This window comes from Sipha flava, unplaced genomic scaffold (assembly GCF_003268045.1).
Source record: "Sipha flava isolate LNK unplaced genomic scaffold, YSA_version1 321_pilon_pilon, whole genome shotgun sequence".
Lineage (NCBI taxonomy): Eukaryota > Metazoa > Arthropoda > Insecta > Hemiptera > Aphididae > Sipha > Sipha flava.
In genome coordinates, this window is record NW_020273004.1 from 53864 (window position 1) to 75533 (window position 21670).

The 21670-nt window shown below is 27.7% G+C and overlaps 3 protein-coding genes across 3 annotated transcripts; 1 reads left to right on the forward strand and 2 right to left on the reverse strand.

Annotated features, from left to right (window-relative positions):
* Positions 1 to 8309: 8309 nt before the first annotated feature.
* On the reverse strand, positions 8310 to 9533 carry LOC112686667 (jerky protein homolog-like). The gene has a single exon (XM_025559062.1). The coding sequence runs from the start codon at positions 9531 to 9533 to the stop codon at positions 8310 to 8312; it is 1224 nt and encodes a 407-aa protein (XP_025414847.1).
* A 598-nt stretch (positions 9534 to 10131) lies between these two features.
* LOC112686657 (tRNA (guanine-N(7)-)-methyltransferase) lies at positions 10132 to 11376 on the forward strand. Its single transcript, XM_025559047.1, has 6 exons — positions 10132 to 10340; positions 10406 to 10530; positions 10596 to 10780; positions 10861 to 10974; positions 11044 to 11145; positions 11203 to 11376. Exons 1-6 carry the CDS (start codon positions 10219 to 10221, stop codon positions 11320 to 11322), a joined length of 768 nt encoding a protein of 255 aa, XP_025414832.1. The 5' UTR covers positions 10132 to 10218; the 3' UTR covers positions 11323 to 11376.
* A 4293-nt stretch (positions 11377 to 15669) lies between these two features.
* On the reverse strand, positions 15670 to 18726 carry LOC112686653 (ubiquitin thioesterase otubain-like). Its single transcript, XM_025559040.1, has 6 exons — positions 18562 to 18726; positions 17508 to 17559; positions 17290 to 17342; positions 16916 to 17215; positions 16660 to 16851; positions 15670 to 15904 (listed from the first exon to the last, which is right to left on the reverse strand). Exons 1-6 carry the CDS (start codon positions 18565 to 18567, stop codon positions 15704 to 15706), a joined length of 804 nt encoding a protein of 267 aa, XP_025414825.1. The 5' UTR covers positions 18568 to 18726; the 3' UTR covers positions 15670 to 15703.
* Positions 18727 to 21670: the final 2944 nt, after the last annotated feature.

Consider the following 21670-nt stretch of genomic DNA (forward strand, 5'->3'; position numbering starts at 1 on the left):
GTACATGAATATATTTTTTATACTTCATATATACGTCTTTATAAATTGTAACTAATGAGCATAGGCGCAACTAAAGTCCAAATATTGGGGGTGCTGAAATTACGTAGCTCACACTAACCCTCACACACACCTCCCAAGTATCATATCTCAATTTAGTCACTAAATGTACCATAACAACAAACAAACACTAATATTTTAATTTATAAATATTAACAAGCCTAACCTATATTATTTTATTTAGATCATACAGTACTAAGAAATAAACAAATTAAAAAAATATTATATAATATATAACATATAATATTCACACTAGTATTATCTCTTGTGATGACTTGTGCAATATTTTTCAAGTATTTCTGACGATGTAATTCACTAATAGTCATAAACAATTAATCTTTTTGATAAAAGCTTCGAATAAAAATAACTACAAAAAATAAGAAAAACACTATTTTACTATTTTTATAAATTTTTTTAACTGGGGCGTGCTAAATTAGAGCTTAGGGGTACTGTAGCACCTCCAAACCTCTCCCTAGTTGCGCCTATACTACTGAGTCTGTTTTATATATAAAATATAAATTACAATAAGTTAATATTGGACATTAACTACTGGACTCAATATTAAATTAAATGAAAACTCCATAAATGATTTTTACCGACTTAGCTCAAAAAATCATAAGAAATTTCCAAGAAGAATAATCGTTAAATTTATTCGGCACAAAGAAAAAATTGACTTTCTACAATCTAGAAAAGTCATGAGAACATTTTCAACAAAACAATTAAACAGAAATTATGATTTACCTATTTATATTAGCGAAAACTTAACATCTTATGGGAATAATTTATTTAAACTGGTTCGGGAGTTTCGTAAAAAATTCAACTACAAAATTTGTCTGGTCTTAAGAGGATTATAAAACTATAATAGGAGATATAAACATAGATTTGTTAACAGATACAATAAATCAAAAAAAATATCTGTCATTAATGGCAAAATATGGCTACTACAAAATGATTAATAATACGACTAGATATGCATCTAATACATGTCTAGATCATATATTTATAAAATGTAAATCCACTGAATTTTCAGTCTTTAATTAGTCCAATAACAATAACTGATCATTATCCAATACTTCTCAGCATTGGAAACTTAAAAACAAACAGAAAAAATCCCCCAAATCCACTTACAAAATCAAAAATAAATTATCTTAAACTTTCAAACTTAATAGCCACCCAATCATGGAAAACTGTAATAGATAATACAAATGTGAATGAAGCAACCGATAACTTTATAAATATTCTAAAAAACTTAATATCAAAAGCCTCTACAGACATCAAAATATTATCCAAACTAAAAAATATTAAACCTTGGGCAATCACATCTCTTATTAAAGCTATTAGGCATAGGGATCACTTACATCTACAAGTAAAAAAACATAATAATAACAATAACTTGAAACAATATTATAAAAAAAACTAGAAATATAGTCACCCAACTTATCAAAGATACGAAAAACATATACTATAAAACAGAATTTGATAAACATAAAAATAATCCGAAAACTAACTAAAAAGTAATTAATAAATTTACAAATAGAAATATAAAAAATAATAAAATTGATTATCTAATAACGTCAGATAACATAAAACTATATACCAAAGAAAATAGTGAAATTATTTCTAATAATTTTAATGACTATTTTATAAATATTGCTTCCGATTTATTAAAACAAATAAAACTTAGTCAAAAAGAAAAACAAAATACAATAATCATGTTATACAAAATATCAATTCTTTTAGACAACATATTTTCAACAATCTTAATAATATTAATGAACAAGAAATAATAGATTGTGTACTCAAATTAAAAAATGACTCTTCTGGAATTGATGATATTAAAGTAAATATATTAAAAGAAAATATATCATTTCTTGTATTACCTTTAAAATATATATTTAATTTAATTCTCTCTCAATCAATCATACGTAATATATTTAAATTATCCATAGTTACAACAATACATAAAAAAAGGAAACTCAAATCTAATAAATAACTTTCGACCAATATCTGTAATTTCTAATCTGGCAAAAAAATTGAAAAAATTGTTAAAAAACAACTAAGATCATTCTGAGAATGTAATAATCTTATGCGCCATTCGCAATACGGTTTTCGTCAAGGCAAAGGAACAGATTAAGCTATAGCCAATTTAACTCAATTTATATACAAATCTCTAGATAACAATAAAAAAATGTGCTACAGTATACTTAGATCTTACTAAAGCCTTTGATACTGTTGACCATGACATTCTCATGATTAAATTAAAACAATTAGGCATCTGTGGTAATAACTTAAAGTTATTTACTTCCCACTTGTCAAATAGGAAACAATGTGTTAAAATAAATAAAACTATAAGTTCTTTAAAAACAATTAAATGTGGTGTCCCCCAAGGTACAGTTATTTCACCTATTTTTTTTAACATATAAATAAATGGAATACATTCAATACCCCTTCAAAGTGAAATTATATGTTACGTGGATGATACCGTAATGCTATGTAAAGCGGACTCTTGGGAAGAAATATTTAAAGTAATTAATAGAGACCTACAATTAATAAAACAATGGTTACTTGAAAATAATCTATTCCTTAATTTTGAGAAAACTGTTATCCTACACGCTTTAACTGAAAATACATTACCAATAAAAAAAAATATAAACATACATAACAAAACTTGCCATGTACCATTGACTTGCTCTTGTGAATCAATTAATATATTAAAATCAGTTAAATACTTAGGAATTGAAATTTGTAATAATATGAAATGGAAAAACCAAATAAATATTTTAAGAAAATAAATAAGAAAAATAATCTACATTTTTAAAGATCTACGGAATATATTAGATTCAACTAAACTACGACACATATATTTAGCCTTAATACAATCGATTATTACTTATGGTATAGTTGGTTGGGGTGGTGCATTTAATAATGTTTTAACGGAACTACAAGTTTGTCAAGATCAAATTTTAAAAGTAGCCTTTAATAAATCGTTAAGATATTATTCTGAAACTCTTTATAAAGATTTAAAATTATTAACATAAAAAAATTATACTATAAGACAATTGTTATATTCCTAAGGAAAAATAATATGTTAAATTGCATAACACATGGCATTAATACCAGATATGCTAATAACAATTTTTCAATAACTTGGTCGAATAAAATAACAGCAGGTAGGCATTTCCAAATAATCGGTACCAAAATAATAAATAAAATACCATCTGAAATTTTAAATCTTCCTTCTTAACTATTTAAAAAAAGAATTTCTTACTGGTTATTAGACTTAGATGATTATATTATACGTTTGATATGGTTTATAGTTATGTATATGTATATAGTGATATGTCTGTTTGTATATAATACTTATTCCTTTGTATAAAATTTTCTGTTTAAATATATATTTTATAATTGTAATATTATACTGTTCAAATATATAATTAATAAAATTAAAACTCCTGAGCCCCCACACGAGTCTTCTCAGTGGGGCCCAGTATTTCATTGTATGAAACCAAAATTAAATAAATAAATAAATAAAAATGGTAGATAAAATAAACGTAATTTTATGAATTATAACTAAACATTATTTTTTTTAGTGCAATTTTAGATTCTTTAAAATGCAATTCTCGATATATCTTAGTGCAATACTGCAATCAATTTTACTACTACAACATCCATGCCAAATTTATTAATATCACAAAAAAATTATCATTACTAATCATTACAGAAAACCCGTAGGGTAGTAAAAAAAAACTCCACATTATGATCAAAAGTGAAAATTGTTAATTTAGGATAAAAAAAAAGGTGAATACACGCCGTGTAAAACCTTGTGAAGAAAGAAAAAACCAAAACAAGACAAATCATATAAAATATACACATATATATATATGTATATATATATATATATATTAAATAATAATTTATTTAATAAAACACTAATTTTAACATCATAAAAATATAAAATTTCTGCACAGAAAAAGGTAAAATAGAAAAAAATGATGAAAATATAAGAAAAAAGTGAATATTTTTATAAAATAAGAGAAAACTTGGTGTTCGAGTCAATATTATTTAGTTGTAATTTTTGTAATTATTATTTTTGTAATTTGGTTCATGTTATCATTTTCGTGCGATGCGTAGCGGTGCGTTGCGTATCAGCAGCTTTCGTCGGCGGTGGTGATAAGCCTCCGTGTGCGACCGGCCGGGTACATAATCGCGTTGTTATCATCGCATGAAAATGTCGTTATTCCACGTTTTCAAAGTTTTCGGTTATGTTTTTGTAAAAGTAAGACATGTTCTCAGTACCACAAAGTTTCATAAGTACTCGTGTTTTTTGGTTTAGTGTGGTGGCACTGAGACATTTATTTTGTGGTGTCCGACAGCATAGCCTTCATGATGAATGTCGTCAGAACCGCCGGTTTGTCGTTTTTGTGTGTTCATGGTGTGCACACCGAAATTCATTTTTTGTCAGTTTTTGTAAAATTCACGTTTAGTTACATTCATCTGATTGCTGTCTTCGTTGTTGATTGTGATTTGGTGGTCGCACGTACCGGACTGTGACATTTTTTATTTTGTATAATTTTAAACACTGCAGTGTGCCGTCTTAGGCATATTCATTCTTCGTTGCGTTGTTACCATTTTTATATACATACCTTTTTTTTACTTATTATATATATTATTATTATTATTATTCACTAGTGTGCACCGTATGGCCAACATTGGTAGATTTATTTTTATTTTTATTATTTATTAGTTGTGCCGCTGTAGGGCCAACCCACTGTTTTTCACGTATATTATATCATATTACTATTTTTTATTTGTGTGCCGTGTGGACCACATTAAACATATGATTACGCATATGGTCTCGGTGGCGTTACTACCGACTTCGGATACGGATAACACTTCGGAGACGGTCGGTTCGATCGCTCCCCCGCTCTCGTTCAACCTATCTAGGTACAGAACGGTATTTGAGGAATTCTTCCACCCCTCAACGCTGACGTGTTCGATCTCCACACGCCCAAAACCATGGTCTCTCGACACTTCCACGGTCTGAGACATGTGGATGGTTTTGGGCACGTGGAGAACGACAACGAGGGCGATCTGACGCACCATTTCCAGAATGTCGGCTAGACCGCCTCTCTGGCGACTGCACAAATCTTCGGCACTGAACCACCGGTTTCGATCCTACGGCGGCGAAGTGATCACCGCGTCGGACATCATTAGTTTCACGGCGCTGTCGCCAACCCGAAACTCAATCCTGTGGATGACTCCGAGCTCCGCGGCCTTCCGGTGGGCCAACCGTATTTTGGTCGAGTCGTTGTCCATGGCAATCACTTTTCGGCACGTGCACGCCAGCCGAATGGTCAAGCGGCTGACACCGCAAAACGAGTCGACGACCGTGCTGAAAGCACACCTCCGGGCCACGTGCGCGGCCAATACGTCCGGGCATGCGGACACCGAGAAGTGCAACTTATCGGCAACAGGTCGTCGCTGGAATCGCCAAGCGGCCGGTTTCGCCACGGCGTCGGGGAGACACAGGTCCCGATGTCTTTGGGCGGCGATCGGCGGTTTCAACGCAGCGGACTCATCGGAGAGGCCCGACGGCAACGTACTGGGAAAACTAAAGGTGAAAGCGGTCTCTTCCACCTCAGTCACGACCGCGTCCTCCTCGGGCTCATCTTTAGCATTCGTACACGTTATATGGCCCTTCACGGTTCTCAGCCAGTACTTTAATGATCCTATTTCCCCGGGCGGCGACAGGTGTTCCATCCCGGTGAACGCTTCCACGGTCACCGGCAGCCCATCTACCTGAACGCCTACGTCCGCATACTTTTTCTCTCCCATTTTCTTGGTCCTCGAAGCATCGATATCTCGGTCTCCGGACCACCGACGCTCCGTCTGGGTGTAACCGTCCCTAGTGGTGGCATGCGGTTTTCCGACGGTGGTCGACGTGAAGATCACGTTTGGTGACCAGGTCGCTCGCTGCCGTCGACGTGGCCCGCAATTCTTCGCCTTCGCACCAGTAATGGATAGAGTAATGGGGGCCTGGTCGGCCACCCCCATACCCTCGCGGTTGCTTGATGACGACCGAAGTGGGCCCGCTACGTTGGAACCGGTTTTGACACCAGAACCACCCATTCCTGTCGACCTCTGGGGTTCCGAAGCCCCTGAGGTGGTAACAATACTATAATAGTAACTCATATTGTGGTTTTTCAAGTGATTTCCTTCACTATATTTTAACCTTACTGCCAGGGGTATTTTGATCAAGATTTTCCTTCCTCTATGACGGCTACCACCCGAGGCTGAAGAGCCTGCCCTACCTTTTGTTGAGAACCACTTTGTCAGCCCTTAATTCGTCGACCTGTCCAACATGGGAGACCCTGTTGGTAGTAAACTACCGTTGGCATAGGTCTCGGAACTAATGAGAGATGCAAGCCCCCACCACCACGTCAAGGTGGGTTCTCGTGGGGGGGGGGGGATTAGTCAAGACGTCACGTTAGACGAGAAACATATCCAGCCCAATGAACGAGGCTGGGAAAGACAATATATATATTATATTTTATACCTCAATAAGGAGTAATTGTGAGAGACTGTCTCGTGACTTTATTACGGAATATATTTATAATTTATTAAAGAATTTATTACGTACATAGGTGTACACAGTTGACCTCACTCACTTTGATTTATAAATGATAATATACTTCAACTATCATTAAATACTAATATAAAAAATAAAAATATAATATCAAATATTTCGATACTGTGAAGAAAGATCTGACAGGAATGGAACCTACCTATAACATAAATTTGACAATAGATAGAATGCAATGGATAAGTATTGTAGAAGCGGCATTAGACCCTAATGGTCTGTTACAAACCCAAGAAGAAAATAATATCAAATAAAATAATAATATAAATAATTTAACATAAATTGTTATTGTATATACACTATTTAGATTGTATTTTTTCAAAATAATAAAAAAAAACTAATTAAATTATATTATAGCTTTTGTTATTTTTAAATAAAAAACATAAGCCAAGTACTATTTGCAAAATCAACACAATCCGTTATCAGAGTATAGTCATATGTGTGCTCGGGCATCCCCCGAAATGTAGTAAACAGGGCCCCTAAAATGTATGTCTAAAAATGAAGGTTTCCTATTTTAACTAATGTTGCTTAGATTAAATGTAATTTATTCTAATATATTTGGTAAAAAATAAATCATGTTTCATACAATAAAAACTAAAACTAAATTTTTGTGCAAAAACTTATGATAATACCAAGGACTGGAACCTATAGGTTTTTTCGGTTCTGGTTTCAATTAATTTTTAAGGGTTTCGGTTTTTTAAAAGGGTAAGGGTTCTAGAACCAGTTAATTTCGGTTAAGCTAATAATAAATTTAATTTCATGAAAATAGAAGGTATTATGAGTAGTTAAAAAAAATAATTATAAATATATTAAATATACACATTATATCAAATGAGTAATTTTATGATTAATTTCAATTAGAATTATAAAAGGGAAGGAAAAAATATTTACATAGGTTTGTTTAGGTTACCTACATTTATATATATATATATATTTTTTTTTTTATGGCCTGGTGAAATATCAGAATTGGCCTGCCTAAAAGTTCACGTGCTCAGAAAAAAAATCGAAATGACGCCCCTGCTTACCATATAGTAAGAATACAGTAGAGCCTTGATAGTCCGGACGAATTCAGACCGAGCATCGTCCGGATTACCGGAGGTTTCTCAAGATTACCTACTCAAATGACTAAGATTTTATTTTTAATTTCACCATCTTTATATTTATTGCATTTTAAATTATACGAATAATAAACAACTTAAATTAAAACTAAACTAATGAATTACAAAAAAAAAAAAAAAAATGTTTATAATATGTAGAATTTAAGTATAATAATCGGTAATTTTTTTCTGAATAGTACTTTTAATTTTCATTTCAAAAGCGAGTTCTCTTAATCAACGTACCAACAAAATATCAGTGCTATCCATGTTCTCATCTTTCGCCCATTGCAATACAGTATTCAGTGCATTCACAGCTTCTGAAGGAGAAACTTTACTTGTACTAATTGAGCCACTTTCATCCTCGTCGTCAATATCATCCTCTTTTGCTGCAATTTGTAGAATTTGATCATCAGTTAAGATTTCATGATTCGCTAAATCTTCGTCTGCGCCACGGCAAGCCCATTCCTTTGCTTGAGAATCAGACATTTTATTCGTACATGTTTTCTGTATCTGGTTTATGAGTGTAGAAAGTTGAATGTCATTAATTTCAACAACTTCGTCGATTTTATTTTCTGTTTGGAAAGGATCAAGTGTTTCCACGATTTCTTTATGAGCATTGGCGGGACCAATTTCCAACAATTTGCAAGACTAAAAACTGCGTCTTTTAAATTTATGGCCTTTAGAGCATCAATAAGGTTTTCACCATGCACCGGATCAGCAAGAACATTGACTAAGAGAGACTTACGATAGTTTAATTTAATATTCTGAATTACATTTTGATCCATCGGTTGAATAAGCGCTGTAGTATTAGGGGGTAAAAACATTGCAAAAATGTTGCCATCATCACTACGTAATTCTTCTGCTGATGGATGTCCAGGGCAATTATCCAACAATAATAAAGCTTTTGGAGGTAAATTTACATTTAAAAGGTGCTCACGAACTACAGGAACAAATTGTTTTTGAAACCAGTCTAAAAATAAAACACGAGTGGCCCAAGCATTTTTTTGTCCACGATAGTATACGGGAAGGTTAACTGATTTAAACGCACGTGGTTTTTGTGCAGTCCCAATGACGAGTAAAGGCAATTTATGTGTTCCACTTGCATTAGCACAAGGCATGAATGTTATTCTAGCTTTAATCATTTTTATTCCAGGGGCGTTTTTCTCATGACTTGATGTCAATGTATGCTCTGGTAACATTCCCCAGAATAAACCGAATTCATCAGCGTTATAAATTTGTTCTAGGTCCAAATTGTTTTCATTTATGACTCGCTGCAACTCATTTCGAAATGGTTCGATTGATGCTTCGTCACATGAAAGTTTCTCACCCGTTATTTTAAGGCGCCTAATACCATGACGATGTTTAAAATTGTCTAGCCAACCTCTACTAGCAGTGAAACCATCTTCCTGCTTTGTTATTTCACGGTGAAATAAACGTGCTTTTTCGCAAATTATTTCACCACTTATCGGAATATGTCGTCTCCGCTGTTGCATAAACCATATAAATAAAGCATTTTCGAGAACAAGATTTTCCGGTTCTTTTAAAGTTTTACGTGTGCCTGGACCACGTTCAGTTGTGCTGACAAACTTCATAATTTTTTCTTTATTTTTTTTTATGTCACCAATAGTCGATTTACCTATTCCATACTTCTCAGCAATCATACCATAGTTCTGGCCATTTTCCATTAGCTTAATTATTTCAATTTTTTGATCTAAAGTTACGTGTTTACGAGGAGCCATTGTACAAACAAGAATAATAACCACTCGACAAGAAAGAAGTAAACGAACTGACCATCGGGCATCGATTTATTACCTACATATGTACATATTAATCTTTAATAGGAACAGTAGGTAATAAAAATGACGAAATTGTATTTGTCGATAACAATATCTTATGCATAGATTAATTGGGTTCCGGGAATTCTCGTAAAATCTATTTACGAACAAACGGAATTTTGCCGTCCGGATTACCGCGTTCACCGGATTATCGGGGGTCCGGACTATCGAGGCTCTACTGTATTTACAAACTGTTCGCGTACCACGATCTTAACATTAAAAACACGTGGTATCACTTATCATATTGACGTTTTAATTTTGTGATAACGGTTCGTTTATGTTTAAGTTTTTGATGTCTCTAGTTTATTTTCTAAATAACAACTCACAATAATTTATATTGCAAAAATTGATATAATTTTCGAGTAGTTTTAATAAATATGTAAACTTCTAAATTACATTTATTTATTTACTAATTTATGATGTTTTCACAAATTATTGATTGTTATTGATAATTTTTTGCACATCCTACATGTATAAACATGTTTTTTTATGAATAAATAAATACGTTATTAAATTAAAAAGTTAAATTATTATTTGAATGTTATTGCAATATTAATTTTAATTTTTTTTATACAAATCCATCTAAATTATGGATAAAAACGGGCAGTTAATTGAAAATGAGGAGGACAAGCTAGAATTATCATTGCCTCAAAAAAGATACTATAGGCAAAGAGCACATTCAAATCCTATTGCTGATCATGATTTTGACTAGTAAATATAGTTTTCTATTTTGAATAAGTGTATTTAAATAAAAAATTGTTTTCTTTAAAATCTAGTCCTAGTTGCCCCGAGGCCTATGATTGGTCTACGCTATATCCAAATGTAATCAATAATAATTCTGAAATTTATAACAAGCAAGTTGAAATTTTGGACATTGGATGTGGGTACGGTGGTCTTTTGAGTAAGTATTGAGTTGTAGTTAAAATCAAATGTATTTATTATGAGAATAATTTATGTATATTTCAGTTACCTTATCGCCTATGTTTCCGAATGTTATGATTCTTGGAATGGAGATTAGAGTAAAAGTATCTCAATATGTGATAGAGAGAATCAAAGCTTTAAGGGCTAATAAACCAGGGTCTTTTGATAATATTGCTTGTATAAGAACAAACGCAATAAAATATTTACCAAATTTTTTTAAAAAAGGCCAGGTTAGTAGATGAAAACACAATGTAGTAAAAATAAATTATAAATTCATGTTTTTAAAATATATATTTTAATATATTTTTAGATAAAAAAAATGTTTTTCCTGTATCCAGATCCTCATTTTAAAAAATCTAAACATAAATGGAGAATCATCAATGATACCACTTTATCCGAGTATGCTTATGTATTGGCTGAAGAGGTATTAGTTCAAAATTTTTAATACATATTTTTATAGTTTATTTTTTTTCATTATATATTTTATTTTTAGGCACTAGTATATACAGTTACTGATGTGAAAGATTTACATGACTGGATGGTTCAACATTTTTCCAAACATGGTCTTTTCAAACGTGTAGAGGACAATAAATTGGTATATTTTTAATTTATTCTTTATAACTATTTAATTAATCATATATTTCGTTTGCAGAAAGATGATGTTGTTATTGATAAACTTTATGAAAGCTCAGAAGAAGGCAAAAAAGTGACAAGAAATAATGGAGATAAATTTTTAGCTGTATTTATGAGAATAAAAAATCCAGATCTATAGTACATATTTATATATTATAACAAAAAATAAAATTATTTTTAAACCCTTTAACAATTTTCTTTATATTTTTATTTTTGCTGGATAAATGTGCATATTTTTCCAGTTTTACATGTTAAATTATACTGAAATAATTTTGAATAGTACTGAGTTTGCATGAAATAATCAGTATTATAAAAACTAATTGACCTGAAAGTTACTAAAAATTCAAAATGTATAAATATAATGTAATTCATGGATTATAAAATCTATGTTATTATGAACCAGTATAACAATTTTATTGTAGGTTAGTTAATTTTATTTTTAAGAAATCAATTGATTTAAACATAGGTGTAACTTGGAAATTTATTAGGGGGGCAAAAATATAATTACATATTTAACGAAAAGGGTGTCCAAGGTTAAATGCCACTTTACTACCTACATATTATTATTTAAAAATAAGATTTAAAAAAAAACAATAATAGTAATAGCTATAATTAGCTGTTTTGTATTTTTTTAAAACAAGGTATGTTAAATATCAGAGGTGACACTGCCCATCCTAATTTATTCTAGGGGGCAATTACTCCTCCACCCAAAGTTTAAGCCAATAGATTTAAACTTGTAGTGTTCGTTTTAAATCTAGGCATTTTTTAATCATCACCATAGGTGAAACTAGGGTGTGCTATAGCACCCCCAGTGGAAAATTAATAAATGAAAAATTATGTGAAAAAATAGTGTTTTTCTTATTTCATATAGTTATTTTAATTTGATGCTTTTATCAGAAAGATGAATTGTTCATGACTATTAGTTAATTACATCGTCGTAATTATTTGAAAAAATTCCACTAGTCACCTTAAGATAATACCAATATAAATATTATATATTGTATAATATATTTTTAATTTTATATTCCTTAGCGCTGTATGACCAAAATAAAATAATATAATGAAATAAATAGGTATGTCACAATTTATGCTTGTTAATATTTATAAATTAAAATATTAGTGTATGTGTGTTATTATGATACATTTAATGATTCAATTGAGATAAGGTACTTAGGAGGAAGGGAGTATTGGCGTAGACCTCCATAAATTAGTGCGAGCTATGTATTTTCAACACCCCCAATATTTGGGCTTTAGTTGCACCTATGATCATCACATAAAATCATATATTTTAGTGATACTGAGCCAAGTTCACAATACAACAATATTCATATTTTGTTCATGTCAAATTACTTACTTCATTATTTACCTACATAAGTCTTAATTCCAAAATGTATTAACAGTCAATTATTATCTGGTAATATTCATTCAGATATCATAATGTCACTAAATAATATTATGCATAATCCTACCCAATCCTATGTTCCATATAATACCAATGTATATCAAAGCTCATGTTTTGTAATAATCTTGAGATGTTTAGTGCTTTTATACTTTGTAGATGTACACATTTTTACACATTTTTTCTATTAAAAATTCTCTGCAATAACATGTTTTAAAGATAAATTTAACTTTTTTTTAAACACATGTATATTTTTTTATGAACTTGGTTAATTTAATTGAAGATAAATATATTATTGCATTTTTTAACAGCCAACCATGTGATGACACATGTAAAACACATATATACAATATATACACAATTATATTTAATTTATATTATACTTAGTAACCTGACAAACAAATAAATGTGTTACATAAAATAATAAATTATTATAATTTCTTTGAAATAGAATTATTTGAAGTTTTCATTACATAAAAATGTTATCCATTATTTATAAATTTATAAAAAAATTAACATTATTGGGATAAAATAATATGTACTTTTAATTTAATTTTTGTATTAAATATGTTTTAAAATTATTATTCAGTCTATATAATACAGCATTGATAATATATTTTGTAGTTAATGCACTTCTATTTAAATAATAATAACCCAAAAATATACAATAAAAATAAAATAATTGTAAACATTTGTTCTTAAAAAATATTTAATAACATAAATATTTTATTTGAATACTAAACATTTGTACATAATTGTAATTTACTCTAAAATTGTTTCCTTTTCATTTTGAATTAAATATAATGAGAATTTTTAATTTTTTAGTTAAAAATAATTGTCAAACAATAACATTAATTATTAAAAATATTAATTTTATCATTTAGGAAAATGATGTTTTTTCGTGTTTATTATAGTCAGAGGATACTTCAATTTAAATTAAAAATATTACAAAATATGGTCTAGATTATTTTTAATTTTAAAATTTTTCTTAAGTATTTGTAACTATTACACTCATAAAATTGTATTTATTATTATTAGCACTAGGAAGTTGAAAGATTTGTATGTTTTTCCACATACTTCGTACTTATAGATAACTATAAAATTATATATTTAGTTTTACTTTATAACAGGTACTTTTTATAACAATTATATTATAATACTATTACAACTATTTAAGGCCATTAATGTAATATACAAATTACAATGATTTGAAAATTTATAAAATATGTTTTAAATGTATTCAATTAATAAAAAAAATTAACTATAAATATATTTAAATTAAAAAAAAAATAATTTAATTAAATAATAATTATTATTCTATGTTTAATTTCAATCTTGATAAAATGCCTAATATAATTAGATAAATATTTTATCTCTTAGTAGTGAATGTATAACGTATACTAGGTACATAATGTATATAATTCTGTTAAATTAATATGATTATAATTTATATTTTATTTATAAATTAATATAATTATACTAATATTCTGTAAATTAATATCTTCAATTATCAATAGATAAGGACAGGCAACACAAAATGTTTAATTAAATGTGTGATATTATCTCTAGTTTCTTTATATTGAGTTATAAAAGTTATTAATGTCTTAGATAATTAATTTTTTCATGTTTTTATACTATATTTCTTATAAGAAAAAATAATTTTAAGGTATCATAAGCTCAAAATAAATTTCAAATTAGTAAATACATATTTAAAATATTTATTTAATATCTTGATGTATTTAACATAATTTGACAAATGAAAACTAAGAGAACATGATGAGTTAATAAATAAAAATTAAAAATATTGTTCTGGTAATTTCATTTCAAAGTCATTTATAATCAAAAAAACATTGTTTAAACAATTATGGATTTTTAATTTTATAGAAACACTAATTAAAATTATGATATAGTTTTAAAGAATTTTGCACTAGTTTAACAGCACACATTGAAGGGTTAAACAGAAAATACATGCTAAACCAAAAATATAATTACTTATATTTTAATAAGCAATATTATTGAAGAATTTAATCCAATTTTGAGAATATTTTTTCTTATTAGATATAAAATAAGTTGATTTAAAAGGTATCTCATAAAATAGCTTTTTCTATTTAAAAATGACAAACAACATAAATAAATTAACTAAAATCATTTTTTCAATTAATATAATATAATATGCTGTATAATCTATGATATCAAAAAATCTAAGTAACCTTATATTCTATCTATAAAATGGTCAATACATAGTTTTATTTAAGTAATGTATTCTTATTAATAAATATGTCAAAAGAGTTAAATTAATCCGATTAATGAATAATATTCATTTTTAAGTAGATTAATAATAGTCTTCATTCAATATGTTTTGTAAAAATTTTTTTAACAAAATTACTATATAATATACTTGGCTTAAATAATTATACATGTTCATAATGACAAATGAATCATTTTCACATTTTCAAATTAAATCTAGTAATAAGTTTAATCATATTTTATTTATATTAAATATTAAAATAAAATTCTCAAATTAATTGGGAAATAAAAGGGAACCGGAGAAAAAAAAAGGTATATCAATGATTATAAAAGAGAACATAATAATCATCAATTAACATATATAATCAATGGTATTACAATAATCAGTGCTGTGGTTGTACCAAAGTATTTTCCATGCATTTTTGAAAGAATACATTATTTGTTAAAAATTATAAACTGAATTAATTTAGTCTATTTAATTGTGGTATCAATTAATTATCTAAACTATTAAAAACAAATAATTGTTCTCTTAAAGTATACTTCTTAAATTATTTAAAAAAAGTAAATATTGTTGAATCACTAATAAACATTAATAATAGTGCTTTTATTTACAAAATGCTTTAAGTCAAAATTAAAACAAATTTAAACATATAATTGATGAGCAAGTAAATCAATAAAATGAGTATTTTTTTTTTTTTAATAAATGTATGAAACAAATTAAATCATACTATATGTATTCTAGTAGTTAATTTAAATTAAATATGGACCATCAATTTTATATCCTAAATATTTAAATAAAATAATCTTCTAATTATTGACATTTAAATTAATTGTATTAACATTTTTTTTTTTTTTTTTTTTAACAATTTAGATCTTATCTACTATAAAGTATATCATAGTGCCCTGGTTTATAAAGAAGATGAACACAAACTGGAGATCCTTCAGGAAAATCATGAGCAATAGCTTCACATGATTCACCTCTATCCATGTATCTTACTCGAACACCTACATTTAATGCTGTACTCAATGCAATTATATGAATATGATCACTTTCTTTAAACATTGGCTCTACTTCCTATATAAAACATAAATTGTTTTAAAGTCATTCTAGTACAGTGGTTCCTGACTGGAGAAAATTCCTTCCCTGGGAGGAATTTAGATAATGCATGGGGAAATATAGTAATGATGAAATAACAAGAATTTTATAAATAAAACAATTATATCATTTTACAGTTAGTAAAATTTAAAATATTAAATTAATTTTTGATCGGTCGCTTATTGATAAGAATTTTATGAATATTTTATAATAATTCACCTCTTTACAGGTTTGGTTACCTATTATCCAAAAGTCACAGAAAGAGCTGTCCGTGCATTAATCTCATTTGTGTTTACTTATCTTTGTGCGCCTTGTTTTTCCACACTTTTGCAAATAAAAACGAAACAAAGTAATCTATTGGATGTGAAAAATGATATGCGTTGAGCGTTGTTAAAAATACCCTGATGGATTATGGACTTGGTAAAAAAAATAAATCTCCAAATTTCTAATTACATTTTTTTAATCATATTTATTTTAAAAATATATAAAATTATATTCAAAAATATAAAATAATATTATTAAGTTGATTTATATTTTGTTATTAAATAGATGAAAAAATATAGGTCATTATGATTATTTGTATAATATATAGTTATTTTTATTACTATAACAAAAAAAAAGATCATTTTTAATAAATGGAGGGCTGAGATTTTCGAAAATTTATAAGGGGAGGAGGAGGCATAAAATGAAAAAGTTGGAAACCACTGTTCTAATATATAATAATATTATTATACCTGATGACAAAACTCCACAACAGTTCGATCCCCTTCAATAAAATGCTTGTAAAAATCAGCATCTTTTTGCAGTTGCCCTGAAGTAATAAGACGTAAATAAACCACTACATAATCTGAATACCCTTGCATATTGAAAGTATCATACAATTTCTCATGTTGACCTTCACCAATCATATTTACAACTTCCATAAACTAATATAAAATACAAACAATTATTTAAAATCTCTTTTATAGCAAATATTTAATGAAAATTTACTGTATCATGAAAATCCTCTAATGTAAATTGGGTAAAACCACAAGAGATCAATTCATCTTTGCTTTTCAAAGCACGTTCTTTGAAGTGCTTATATTCTTCGTTATGATCTATTAAATACTCAAAATATGCAAAAGCAAATGATCTAAAAAAACAATTGCCATCTGGTCTTGCACGTCTCATACATTTATATTTTTTACTAAGATCTTGAACTTTTGTTAAGTACACGGGATCATTTATATATTCGGTTTCAAGAGATGTAAATTCTTCTTTTTGACCAATAAGCAATATTGAATCAGAAATCTAAGAATTCAAATTATATTAAAATTAAAAAATTAATTTTATGATAGTATTATACTTAAATTAGGTATATTAACCTCTTTTTCAATTTCTCTGTGTTGTTGAATTATTAACTCATCTTGCTCTAAACCTAAAAATATGAAAATGATGAATCAACCAAATAATACATTTTTTTAAAAGGAACTGTTAATATAAAATAATAATCATAAATTAAAAAAATAAATATAATACATTCATAAATGAATTAATTATAATATAATTCAATAATTTTACAAGAAAATTAAGTTTGATATACCTTCTGGCTTGAATGCAACTGCTTCATGATTATCATCCATATTACAAGAATTCTATAACACAAGTTAAAGATTTATAATTAAAAAATAATTTACAATGTTTAAAATCTTAAAAACAATTATTAAGTATAATTAGTATAACTTAAATACTTTCATTAGATTTAAATACATTTTTATAATATATTGTAATACTTAAATTAATAATATAATTTATTTTTCTAGTAAAGATTAGAAATTAATTAAACTTAAAGTGAGACTGTTATGAATGAAACAAAAGGATTGTTTTAAATTTATTATGATATTTAAAAATAATAATTTTGTTACAACAAAATAAAGCAGATATCTAATTTCATACATAATATAAATCAAAGTTTTAATCAAGTGTTTTATAAGATATTTTTTATATATTAATGAGATAAAAATTCAAATTAGGATCAAGAAATTTTCACCAAACATGAAAAAAAAGTTTTAGCCTGGGGTCGAAAAATAGTAAATTTATTGTGATTACAATTAATATCTAGTCATAAAGTTAATATATAATGGAATAAAAATATATAAAAAAGACATATGCTTTATTTAAAACCTAAAATGCAATGACAAATTCAAAAATATTAATAAAATTTCTCTTTAACTTTCCTAGAAAGTAGTAAAATTGTTGATTAGCCCCTTTTTCTTTTCATTATTTGATATAAGAAGTATAAGTGGGATAGATGACATAAATAAATGACCTACAAAAAAATTTTAAGTTATCTTTAGATAATAATTTATTTTCGAAATATAATTCAAATATTTAAATATAATTCATGTAGCAATTTTTAAAATATTAGATTATGGGGTGATTCATCTAAATTTGTTGTCTGAATGACAAACATAGAATTTTAAGGAACCAGTTAAAATTTGAATTTAATATTTATGCACTTCACTCCTTACTCTTATTTAATATAAAATAAATGGTTACAAGGTTAAGTACTGAAAATTGTTAAGATAATAGATGTCAATAGAAATGTTATGAATGAAAATATATTTATTTGTAACTGTAAATTGTAATGAACTTACTTCCATAAATTGAATGTCACAAATGATTGCAATAAACTATCAACATATGTGAATAATCAATCAGATACTAAATAATGATAATCTAAATAATAATAATGAGATTTAAGTGTAATCCAATTACTAGGTAAACACAAAAGTAGATTTAATCTTTACATATGAATTAACAAAAAGATTAAAAAAATAAGCTTATCACTGTTCTTTATTTTTTAAACTCCTGTCCGGATACCGGCAGTGTTGCCAAGTCATAGTTCTTTGACGAAAAAACTATTAACCATAATTTAAAATATAGGGTTACAAAAATTGTGAACAATCATCTTAGAATTTGTTAAATTTAAATAAAATTAAAATTTTTAAAGGTTAAATTTACGTCTTAAATTCAGAGTATATATAGTGCTTTCTAATTAAAAATTATATTTTTAAAAACTATTAGCCATGACTCGTAACTAAAGAAATTTTAAACAGATAAAGATGGTTTTCTTTTCTTTATTTAGCTAACAGTAAAACCAGTGCTCGACTTAGTAAAATTAAAAAAGGGAAAAGGAAGAAAACATTAAGAAAATAATTAAAAAAGACTCTGATTATTTAAAATTAAAGATCGTCCCAAAAATTGTTAAACTTTATAATTATAATGTAATAATAGTAGGGGGATGCTAAAATTTCTGAAAATTAGTTGGAGTACTCCATCCCCCTGCGTCACCTTCAAGTCGAGCACTGAGTAAAATTATTTAGCTTAACAATTACAAAACAAATACCTATAGTTTAATTGAAGTAAGATAATATTAATTATTATGTTATTTTTAATATACTTAACCGTTGAAGCGTCACATCGCCGACTTGTCGGAATAGGATACACTAAATGAGTATACTATAGGCAGAGGTAGATCTGATTTTTTTACGGCTATAGGTACTAAAAATGTATTACCCCAATTAATGAGCCATTTAAATGTTTAGATCGTTTTTTTTCTCGCTTTTAGTTATTTAGCCTACTTTGGAAAAATGTCAACGGATGTCCATCAAATTTTAATAAAAACGTACATTGATAAATTTTATGAACCATAATTATTAAAACAATTTTTTATACTTAAATATATACTATAATGTATATAATTAAATACTACTGCACTTCAAGATTTGCCGCCCCCTAAATGTTGCTGTCCTAGGCAACTGCCTACTCGGCCTGTTAGGAAATCTTCTCTGACTATAGGTAGCCGTTGCTCGTAACTACATTCACACGTAACAGCTTCGTCCTAAACACACAGAACTATTCGAAACGAAATATAAAGATGCTTTTATATTAACTGATGTTGCACAAATTAAATGTAATTTATTCTAAAATATTTGGTGAAAAATAAATAATAATTCGTAATAAGAAATATTAAACAAAATATTCTAAATGTTCGTGCAAAAACTTCTCATGATAATATAACAATTACAATTAACAACAGAAGTATAAATTATAAATAATTCAAGCTGTCTGAGTAAAATATACGAGATTCAAGAGAAACAAATTACAGGTTTTTGTTTTTTATTTTACAATTTTTTATTAAATTATTTTACATATTTTTAAAATTCCAAGATGTATCATCAGCAAAATCTAAAATACCAAATATTTTAACCAGGAGCGTACCTAGGAATTTTTTATGGGGGGGGGGGGTCCAAAATTTTTATTTTATCTGATGATGAGAAATTAAAATACACCATATCAGTGGCGTATCCATGGGGGGGGGTCAAACCCCTCTATGAACTTGAGATGGTAAATTAAATTTTACATGAAACACGGTTTTTTCTTTAACATTTTTTCATTGTAGAATTTTGACTTGGAAATCATATTAATAGTTTGTATAAACACTATAAATGTACTACACACACACACACACACACACACACACACACACACACACACACAAAAGTCATAATATTATGATCATATTTAGATACTTTACTACTATTTTGATTATTTTTGGTTGGAAACATATTATTTTGGTATTCTACAACGGTTTATTCTAAATTGGTCATCTGGTCCCGATAACTGACATAAAAGCGATATCATTGTCTGTATTCAAAGTTTATTTTGGATATACCTATTGCATTGGCAGCTTGCCGATCATTTAACACAAGCACCTTATTGTGTAAAACTAATAGTTATTAGTTAATAGTTAGTCGTTACCCGTTGGTGTCTCACTGTTTTATTTACTACTTGTTTATTAATTTATATTTGAAATTTATATTCCATTATATTTGTTTTATTTTAATTTGATATCATTCTAAGACGTCTAAACATTTCATTATGGTAAGATATTTTAAAATTTAATTTTTAGTATACCTAAGTGATTAGACAGAACATATTTTAATGTCTAATATTTATGTTCCTATATTAGTTCCTAGTTCCTAAAGTGAAGATTAAATATATATAAATTTGCTGAACCTCTCCCCCCTCATAAAATATTTTTGGGTACGCCGCTGCACTATATACTATTATTATACTATTTACTATTAAATCGTTGAGTATGTATACATTTTAATGGGTGGGGGGGGTCCGGACCCAAAAACTCTCCCCTTGGGTACGCTCTTGATTTTAACTGTGTTACTCATTATTGTTAACGTTTGAAAGGGGAGTATTACAAAATCCTTAAGGGTGCAGTACCAAAAAATATATAGTGTAGCCTCTGATAGACGCACAATATTCAATCCATTTTTAGATCATTTGATTGTTAATTTGGTAGAATTTTTTTTTTTAAATATAATCAAATAATAATCAACTTAGAAAAAGTAATTCCAAGTCGTATTAATATAAACTAGGGCTCTCGGTTTGGTACGTGTATTAATATACACGTGTACACGTAGTCCGAACATTAAATAGTAATATGTAGGAATACCCGTGTATTTAATTATACGTGTTTTTTAAATTTCGTGTACACGTGTATTATATTGTAAATATAATATGTAAATATTCAAAATTTAAAAAATTAATTATAGGTACTTATTTGTATTTTGTCATTAATAAAGGGTTGTTTCTGGCCATGAATTTGATAAATATATATTTATAATTTTTTAGAAAAATCAAATACGAAATTTATAATTTATATTATTATACATGAAACAAATTTGT

Excerpts from the sequence above, each read along its gene's own strand:
- LOC112686667 (XM_025559062.1), bottom strand. The coding sequence starts at position 9,533 with ATGGCTCCTCGTAAACACGTAACTTTAGATCAAAAAATTGAAATAATT.
- LOC112686657 (XM_025559047.1), top strand. The coding sequence starts at position 10,219 with ATGGATAAAAACGGGCAGTTAATTGAAAATGAGGAGGACAAGCTAGAA. Across the intron at positions 10,531-10,595 it reads TGGGTACGGTGGTCTTTTGA|TTACCTTATCGCCTATGTTT; the intron begins GTAAGTATTGAG and ends TGTATATTTCAG. Across the intron at positions 10,781-10,860 it reads ATTTTTTTAAAAAAGGCCAG|ATAAAAAAAATGTTTTTCCT; the intron begins GTTAGTAGATGA and ends ATATATTTTTAG.
- LOC112686653 (XM_025559040.1), bottom strand. Across the intron at positions 17,343-17,507 it reads AGTTGCATTCAAGCCAGAAG|GTTTAGAGCAAGATGAGTTA; the intron begins GTATATCAAACT and ends TCATATTTTTAG. Across the intron at positions 17,216-17,289 it reads ACAGAGAAATTGAAAAAGAG|ATTTCTGATTCAATATTGCT; the intron begins GTTAATATACCT and ends TTGAATTCTTAG.